At 43.5% G+C, this 10,080-nt stretch overlaps 1 protein-coding gene across 3 annotated transcripts in view; it reads right to left on the reverse strand.

The window, feature by feature from the left end:
* Positions 1-7,556, reverse strand: part of LOC144118575 (uncharacterized) — a 48,762-nt gene extending 41,206 nt beyond the window's left edge. The window contains exons 1-2 of one of the 3 annotated variants that reach the window (XM_077651478.1): positions 7,354-7,556; positions 1,619-1,694 (exon numbers count right to left, since the gene is read on the reverse strand). In XM_077651478.1, the coding sequence (XP_077507604.1) occupies positions 1,619-1,694; positions 7,354-7,409 (132 nt within the window). In that variant the 5' untranslated portion in view covers positions 7,410-7,556. The remainder of the gene's footprint in view (positions 1-1,618; positions 1,695-7,353) is intronic. The other 2 variants (XM_077651480.1, XM_077651479.1) reach the window with 2 other exon arrangements.
* Positions 7,557-10,080: the final 2,524 nt, after the last annotated feature.

Below are 10,080 nucleotides of genomic sequence, written 5' to 3' on the forward strand. Positions count from 1 at the left end.
AAACGAACAGGAGCGCCTTACACCAGTCCTATACCGAGTGGTGCGTCCGTGGGGTGTTTTAATAACACGAAATGCAATAGGAGGTATCGTGTAATCGGGCCGACCCGTTTACAGCCTTCGCTTGCTGCGCTGATCACTGCCAAAGCTTTGCAGGTGATTTGTTTCCAAATTACGATATGAACCAGAGTAGCTGGTTGTGATCAGAAGAGAAGCAAATTTCGTGCATTTAGTAAATCTCCGGCAGCGCATGTTTGATCGCACATAAACATATCGACACCCACTTAAACGGCGAATTAGACGGGCAAATTTTTTAGTCGAGTATGCCGGCGTTACTAAGCATGTAGTCCGGCTGCAAAGAGTTTTGATTAATTTACAGAGAAATCGTTGCCATGCGCACTAAGTGGTCCCTATCCAGAAACCTCGATCGGTCATGGCGTGATCTACTAGAGTGCGCTGATTACAGCTTAGTTCTCATCGTGTTCAGTTGTTGAGTTTCTTCCTTGTTGTTATATTGAGAAGCGTTAGCAAAACTCTCTTCATTGTGCAGTTCCTGGCACAGAATATATTCCGGTAATGTCGCGCGATCATCCGCATGCCATGCGCGTTAATGGGACCCGGTGATGCAACATGGCTATGTATAAAAATTGACGGGCGAATGCATTTCTTCAGGCTTACTGCTGTCGCTACCAGAGCGATGCAAGTTCAAAACATAAATGCTCTTTGTTTAGTCAAGGGAGCTTTCATGGCAGCAGGAAATGTCACAACAACATCGCAATTTGGAGATAAAGAAAACTGCGTCTTTGCTTGCAATATTGCAAACAATTTTTGCTTGTTTTTTCCCTGTTAAAATCGAATCCTAACAGTGCAATATATACTACACGCGTCATCCGCCATGTTTAAAATGTGGCGCTAGAAGATACGACAGCGAAAGCCTCCACTGCGCCGCGCTCTGTTACAGCTATGCTAAAAAGTGCAGATGAGCATGCCACATTACAGTTTAGAGGGATGGCAGTACGCAGTTGATCGTGTGTCGTTGCGATTACACTGCTTTGCATGCAGCTACTAACCCCGGAGCGCTCAAAAGTTTGCAGTGCGACAAAAGGTGCTTCAGGCCAACGCAAGCGTGCCCACTGCAAAAAATGACCGCTCGCTACTCTGCCATGCCGATCCTCGGCCATTTGAAAATAAAATAGATGTGACAGAGCGCGGAGTTTGAACCGATGCATAAATGCGCGTGAAAACGACAACGCCGCGGAGATCGGCTTTTCTGCGCACTTCCGGGTGCCAAACGCCAAGCTTCAAGCGGAGCAGAAGACGCGGTAGAAACTTGCTAGCGCCAAACAAACAATAATAAAAAACCTACATTTGGTAAAGCTTAAGCGGTATAAGCACCACAGCGGCTGAAGCTAGGGTTCTGGAAATCTACTCGTGAGATTCACCGCAGTTTCATCGATACCAAGAAAGCACGCTAGTAAACGATGTACCTGCTCGAACGAACCGAGGATGATGCAACCGGAAGCGACGAGCGCGGTTTTGCCAGACCTCCAAACAGTTTCTCACATCGTCTATTCTGATAAACAGAATAAAAAGTCCTATCTTACTATATATAAATACTCACTGTGCCGTTGCATTGATCAGAAGTTCCAAATACATCCGGTCCGAAGATGACCTTGCCCGCCGCGCTTCCTGTGATCCTGCAGTAATATCAGATTCTTAGTTAATAAAGAAATAGGTTTGCGTATACTTTATTGTACAAAATATTGAGCTACAGATCAGATAGCATTGGTCATATTTTCTTGCCTTCCCTTTAACGTTGGCTACAGAACTGTGTATGATGTTAGCTCAAGTAGACACTGGCTGGAAACGAGAATAGAAAAACACTGACTGCTGGGTTTGGTTTTTGTTATGACGCCTATCTGTTGTTGTATATCATGTAGCTGCCCCAAGAAAAGAGCAAATTAATAAATAACTTCCAAAGGACACATTAGAACCTGACGGTATAAACATGGCCAGCGAAAGTTGTTTACACATGTACCAACTTGAAGTGATTGATTCCTTTCTTTGTACGTATTCCGTTGCACTATTACCATGTCACTTGATAAATGCCAAATTGACAAGCTTGTCGCTCTTACATGCGTGACACATCGTGAAACTGAGTTGAGTTTATTTTCCTACTGTCACTTGGGAAGCGCCGGGGATAAAAGCTTTGAGAGGGGCTTGGCCGGTCCATCGACCACTACAGTGTGTGGCAGCAGAGAGCAATGCAGGAAATAAGTAACCTGATGCAAAACATCCAAAGATCAAAACAAGTCACTGACCCGTGCAGTGTGCGGCAGAAGATGATAATGCGGAAAAAAATGAAGGCTCATACGTACACAACAACACAGGAAAAGAATCAGTGATGGAGCAGTTTCAGTGCATAGTTGCAGGAGCGCGATAGGTTTTAAAAGTAATGTGCGTAAAATTTCTGCAATGTTTACATCAAAGGTGTTGAGTGTGTTCAAAGTACATGACAGTGTGTTTTAGTACTTTGTGTGCCATATGTAGTGCGACAAGTTTCAGTATACCAGTGCTCAGGTTGTCGGCTGTGAAATTAGTGGTTGCTGGTACAAAGGTCTGCTAAGTGGCGGAGGTAGTTGATATTCTTAACTAGTACTTTTCTGTATGCATGAAGGGGTCTTAAGTGATAAAGGTAGGATATTTAGGCTATACTATACTGATCGAAAAGCTCAGCTGTAAGAACGAAGAAATTTGGTTATATATTGCACGTAAAACTGAGGATAATGGAACTTTTACCGGTGCATGATATTCTGCGAATGTTGACGTCTTTACTACGAACCAACTCAACCAATGAGTCATTTTGTTGTTCATTCGTAAATCATGCAATGAACACTGGTAACATTAATGAAAATTTGTTCCCTTTCAGAGCTGTTTTACAGAACGGTGTTTGTCAGTGGTCGTATTGCCAGTAAAGAATCGCGCGGCGATGAACGCGCAACCGTGTGGCCACGTTGTTCAAAGCGATTCACGTACCGAGGAATAAAACAGGACTTCAGCACGCCGCCAGAGGCGGTTACACGTACGTAAAAAGTATGAGGTTTCACAGGTAATTTAAGTATTTTAAATCGAACCCTTACTATGGCTTTGTAAACAACTTACAGACGTATGTGAGGTTTGACCTCATTAGGCAACTGGTGGGCTTTAGGATATGCTACTGCGCGGTACTGTCGACCATGTGGGCTTCTGATAGTCTTGCGGACCAGCTTATTGCACAACCCAAATGAGTTTTTTTTTTACGTTTTGTCTGTCGAAATACGGTGCCGCAGACAGGATTGCATCCCATGTCTGAGTTTGACCGCCGAGCGCCATGGGCCTTAAGCTATCATGGCGGAGACAATTAATTATGTGGAGACAACTTAACAGTTCATCATTTTCCCATCAACAGCTTGTGTTATTCTCAGGTTATGTAGATAGTAGTGCGCGGTCTAAGGCGGGAGCGTAGTAGGTGAAATGCCAACACTATAGTCCCATGGTCGCTGATTTTGTAGCAGCCGCCTGACTCTTCAGGCAGCCTTGCTTTGGGACGCCGAAGAGTTTCATAAAGTGCAGTCAGATAAAATTGTTGTCCTCAGTCGTCTCTCAAGACGGACTATTTGTACGTTATTTTGGAAGCAGCTGCCGTGTAACACGTAGAGAAAACCTGTTTTCGCAATTTGAACTTACAAAGCGAAACATTGTGTTTACGTTCGCTTACAAATGACGCGGAACCTCCCCTTTTCCTTAAGGAAGGAAAAAAAGCTTTTTTTTCTTTAATTCAACATGCGGCCATGCATCCTCTGCTACCCCCGCATGTTGCACGTAGTAGAGAAAATTTAGAAAGCGGAGATGTGCTCTTCTCTGGCTGCTGCCATGCTTGGCGTTTCGCATTTGGTCATGCAGCGGCCAGACCGTAGGGATTCTTTGTTTTGGCATTGCATCATACACCATGTCTCGTGTCTCTTTTCGAAGTTCTCTGTTATTGCTACGAGGCAGAAGCGTGCTCACGGCTGCGAAGCAGCCATTCGTGCTACTTTGTCAGAATAACCTTCGTGCACCCAAAGGACACGTGGCCGAAGATCTACTCCGACAGCACGACGTCGGTGAGTGATGCCTGTTCATGCGACCAGGCTGGAGGTCTTCACGTTTTAAGGATTCTGGTTTCAGAGACACGGAGTCCGTGCATGCTGGTTAATATAGATGCTTCGAGACTACACCTGTTCTTGTTTTATTTTAACTTGTTCCCTGCATCTGCTGACTCCTGCCGCTTCTCATTCGGTTTATTGCATGCTGTAGCGAATTAACCTAGTCAGTTTTTCAGAGCGCACGCTATTATTGTGTAAGCGACCGATTTTATTCTTTTATTTTCTTCGTTCTTACTAATTCGACCAATCTGGCGGAACAGCGAGCGCGCCGTATGCTGAACGTTATGCGCTAAACGTATGTACGTTCCGGTGTGTGCCTTAGGTATTCAGCCCACTGTGAATAAATTTTCCTCCTTTAACTCTTTACTAAGGCATCGTCCGTGCATACTACTTGTTTGGAAACAATTATCTCTTAACTGTATAATTTTAAAAATGTTACATATGCAGAGGTTTATATCTGCATTGATTTGTAGGCATTATATGAATAACGATTTGTTTCAGGTAGAGTTTAATAGCATATTTTAATCTACAGAGAAAAAAATTAAGGTTACAGCACTGGACAATCACACAGCAGAACCTCACGCGCAATACAAGCTGGTTTGCAAAAAGCACTAGCCGAACCTCTGAAACGTCTAAATGAATTTTACACGACAGTGCTCTTAGTTCAGGCTCTTACGCGAGAAAACCCGTCCCCACAGAGCTATCCACGAATTGGATAAACTTTTTTTTGGAATGAAAAAACAGGTTTTACTGCCATTAAGGGAGCAAAATAACACGCTGCGTTCCTTTTCCAATTATTTTACGGTATTGCCGCCTCTGTGATTCCGTTCCTGGAGCGTTACGCTATCATGTCTTTTACTTCATGCTTCTTGTGAATCGCAGTATGCATACGGTGTTGTGTTGCGCTCTGAGCATGCACGTACGCAACGTCCAACTGAAAAGCACATATCTTTTGTGGTTTCATGAGTTATTACAAAAAAGTGTGCTCATTTATAATTACGGATAATTTATATGTCCCCGAGTGTTGTAACGATAAGAGATCCATTGAGTTTGCAGTATGCTTACACAAATACTTAAAACTCGATCTGCCTCTATAATCATTAAGGTATAATGACTACTATAACAAGAAGGATAGCACCAATAATAAAATTGAGACAATTCGGCAAAACAGTCGTGGTAGCTTTGAACACTGTATCCTTATTTGTATGAGCAGACCCTAACCTATTCTCTTGCTCCAGAATATATTGCGCATCCCAACCAAACTTATTGCAGCAAGACGCTTCCTGAAGCCAAAAAGAGCTGAACATGCACAGCGCGACTCGTCCGTCTGCTTCGCCAAAGCTGAAGAAACGCCGATACGTGCAATGGCGTACAGGATCCTGCAACTGGAGCGTTCGAGAGCAAAGATGGTTTATGATTTATGGGGGATTTAACGTCCCAAAGCGACTCAGGCTATGAGGGACGCCGTAGTGAAGGGCTCCGGAAATTTCGACCACCTGGTTTTCTTTTACGTGCACTGACATCGCACAGCACATGGCACACTTCTCGAATAAAAAAAAACACGTTCCAGAGCAAAGAGCGATGGGAGGGAGAGTGGTTGTATACAGAGGGTGTATTACTCGTAACTGACAGTAAACATGAGAGTTACAGAATAACTCGCAAATAATTCATTGCCAACGGCGAAATTTGAAGCTACAGTGTAAACGGTAAAATGTATAAGGTGCTGTACCTATAAAAAATCTCACTGCAAAAATTTTAAAAATCCGGACTTATAGTAAGGGTTCCCAGGATTCAAATATAGTGGTCATATCAGCTCCATCGTATATACCGGAGGTGGATCCCCATTGCCACTGGGCAGGCACCGTTTTCGAATGGGTACACGCTTTCTCTCCGCAAGGTGCTGGGCTTTCGCAGAAATGAACTGTCGGAAAAAAGGCCTGTGGCCAGCCAGACCCCCCCCCCCCCCCCCCCTCCTCCTTCCCCTCTTTTCCTTGCCTTGTTTCAGTGTTTCGCACATACGCGAAAGAGGGAAATTCGCCTTGCGCGGTGAAGACCATTTGAACCCCTTTTCAAGAAGAAATCAAGAAAAAAAATGACAGGGACAAGGTACGTAATGGTCATGCACGATTCCTGAATGATCCCCTAGGATAACGGCGTTGATTTTGAGAAAAGGAAAGCGTAGTAAGCAGCGGCAGAAAGTCAGGTGGGCGGATGACGCCCTGAAATTAGTGGTCTAAGTTAGCCGGAGCTGGCACAGGACAGGATTTATTAGCGGGTTATGAAAGAGTCATTTGTGCTGCATTATACATAGTTAGGCTGATAGTGTTGATAATGTTCACGAAAGGAGGAAACATTTGGTAGCATGTCCACGTTGCTCTCATCCCCTTAGTATCACATAGAAGCAAACATATAGTATACACACACTCATTACTATGACAGCTACGAATTAAGGCAAATATTTGAATATAAAAAACTTGTCTTCACACACGAATGTTGGCAAGCATACTATGAACCAATGCGCAATTTGCAGTTCGATCGGAGATAAAAACCAGATATTCCGGAATTTTTTCGTGTAATGCACCCTGTTCTCATAAAGAAAAAAAAATGCTGTCTGTCGGCAGCTTTTACGCCGATGCATTATTCAGTGATAACATTTTTTAGAAGGGCGCCCACAGCGCCAACAGTTAACTGGTACCATCTGCCGGACGAGCAACTAACGTGCCGTCCTTGTCACAGCAAGTAACAAATAGCGACGTCATACCACATAGCTTGCTGTGGAGAGGCGCCGCAGTTTGGAGAAAAAAATGGCGTAGTAACTGTCTCACATGTCTCAATTTTTTCAGAAGGGATATAGAACTCCATAAATTTTATTTTTATGCACAAGAAAAAAAAGAGACTAGTGATGAATTATGCTGTAGTTTGTAGAACACCTAGGAACAGCATAAAATTTAACACTGAGGTTCGAATAAGCCTCTGAGGTTTAGCAAGAAATTCTAAATATTTCAAGCTAGCATTAGCACCATTAGTCCTTTTTCAAGCAAACGAATTTCTTACACCGTTGCATTTGCCTCCGGTTTATTAGAACTCCTTAAAAACTGAGCTGAACAGCGTTTGCGAAAGTTAAATTAGTAGGAATGTTTTTTGCTTGAAAATTATTGCAGATAATACTCACATCAAAAGGTACGCAGCAACCAGTAACGAAAGAAAGGCCATCTTTCCCACAGTCATCGCGGGTCCTACTCAAGTGCCACTTCGGTGCAGATTCTGCAGATACCGTGCAGATGCTTCTGGGAATATATAGCACTTCGTGACGTTGTTGCAGAGGATCATTCTTTCCAAATCTCTGACGCCTTGATGAATGTTAAAAGACTGCTATAGTTCTTTTTCTGTAATTTCTGCAATGCATGCTGCGGACGCTGTCAGCACAGCGTGATGTAATTGCTACATCAATAACTTGTCTTTATGCCACATTAATTAAAAAAAAGAAAGTTGTTATTACAGCGGGGACCGAAAAACAAAACAAAACTGAATCTAGAAGGCATATTTTTTGTTAAAGAACAAATTTATTCTTTTCCGAAGGAAACTACTCTGCTTTGGCTGGTTCCCGCTGCATAAGTGCAGGTGCCTTAGCTCTTTTCCTTTGCAGCCCTGGCAACGAGCACACTGAAGTGGTTCTGAGTAGTAAGCAAACTTGAAAGGGAGCAGTAAATTATGAGGATATGATGCTTTTCGGCATTTTTGAGTAGGGATGTAGAACTCCACAAATTTTATTTTTATTCACAAGAAAACAAGAGAGACTAGTGATGAATTATGCCGGAATTCGTAGGATTTGTAAGAACAGCGTAAAAATTAAGTTAGTTTCGAGTAATCCTCCGAGGTCAAAAATACTTTACATATGCGGCTATTTTAAATCAGTAAGCAAAGGGATGAATTCGAGGTTTCGCAGCTTCGTGCCGAAGAGAAGCAGGAGAGAATTGCATGACACCATTGTCCTGTTAAGATCCGCGATAGTCTCGTACGAAGTTAGTGATAAAAAACTATTCGTAAATTGAATATCAATAGTTTTTATAACTATCCGTAGTGTAATAGACTACTGAAAATATTTTAGTGTCTGCAACAACTCTGCAGTACTCGTAATCAGTAAAGCAATGATTTGAATATATGCTACAGATCTACTGACAGGGAAGCAGCAGGCGCTTGTTCAATTTCTAGGGTACAAAAGAGGCGTCTATGCTTGTGCAACATCTGCGCCGGATGGCACTACACTCGACAAGGACTAAAGAAGAGGAAAAAAGCGATAACCGAGCTTCGAAAAGGTCATGACAGCAGTTTCCGACGATCTCTAACAAAGGTCCTTATCTAAATTTGACGAGAAACCGAGCTCGTGGAAGGCGCATATCCAACAAATTGTGGACAAGAGCATTTTGATCGGGGCAGAATTTATGAGCGCAATTTTTCATATATTGTAAGATTCCACCATGACAGGCTAATATAACGTCAGATCTCAGAGCGACAGGCGTGCATTTTTTTGCTGTTAACGTTTTTGCCATCGGCAGGAGCGTTCCCATCGGTTTTCTATGGCAGTCTCAACTGCTGTATGCGAGTGATGGAAACTCTATAAAAGAAACATTTTGCTGCATTTCGGAAGAATGGACCTTTACCTTCAATATTTCTACGCCAGCACATCACATGTTTTCAATATTCAAAATTTTGTTCAAGAATGTTGGGCATGACTGCGAGGTTGCTACCACGTCCATATATCTTCTATGGTGCATCACATTATAGTTTGGGGCATAATAAATGAACAAGAAAAAACTATTTCCTGCACCACTGCAAAATCGCGGGTATAATCTAATCGCAATTGCATAATATGCAAAATATTTGCCAAAGTTTTCTTCTTAGTATTTTTCTCTTTTCCTACTCCGCCACGGTTGATGTAACGAGCAGAGATCTCCGCGAGCCTCGTCATGCAAGGAATTTACTCGATGCGGCATTCACAACATCAGTTCATAATTGCGGAACCTTGGAGGGGTGCAACACCCTAGAGACTTAACGGAGGTTAAAATGTAAGGTACAAAAGGGCAGGTCTTATAAAGAATACTCTGCTTACGGGTTCTGAAGTGTTCACAAATATTGAAATGCCCTAATATACACCCGTCTGCGTCCTGAAGCTGAATGTTCCATACAAGCTTACCTGCCACAATTAGCAACTTATACCGTTTTGTAAGCAACAGCTGAACTCTCAAAAGCCCGGAAGTCGCCAAACATAAAAACATAAGCACTGAAGTAATAATTTTAACTGATTCCGGCTCAGAAGCAGTTGCGGCCAAAGGTGCGTGTCCGTCCGCTTCCAAGCCTTATGGACGGCGCCGCTTGCTGTAGCTAGCGCAACTAGGACCTTCGCGGAGCTAGGAACAGAGAGTCCTATACTGATTACCACCCGTTGCATTAAAACGTCGCCAAGTTTGTGCTGCAGTGATGACGCGGGGTGTGCTGGGTGATCTATCGAAAGCGCTGTCTACAGCTTTTTAGTGCGAGAGCATTACTTGTCTTGTGCGAAAACCCCGCCGTAGCCAGAAAGTCGTGGCAGGCAAGCGTGGCAGAGACGCCGCACGCGAGTGGCGTCGTCCTAATGACGTCATTCCCTGCCTAGAAGGGCAAGTCAACTTCGGCGATGAATGGAAACAGGTTTGGGCCGCCCCTCCTCCTCCCTGGGGCAGCTCTATAATACCCCCTCACTCGGTACCAGGTAGAGGAACCAGCAGAGCAGGATGCGTACAGAAGAGGAGGAAATCACACGAAGAACGCTGGATATGTTGATCTAGATATGTTGATGATTTTCTAATCATTTTAAAACTTACTCCTCTTGACAGCGTCGACTCAGCAGCAGATGACATTT

This window comes from Amblyomma americanum, chromosome 2 (assembly GCF_052857255.1).
Source record: "Amblyomma americanum isolate KBUSLIRL-KWMA chromosome 2, ASM5285725v1, whole genome shotgun sequence".
In the NCBI taxonomy this organism is placed as follows: Eukaryota; Metazoa; Arthropoda; class Arachnida; order Ixodida; family Ixodidae; genus Amblyomma; species Amblyomma americanum.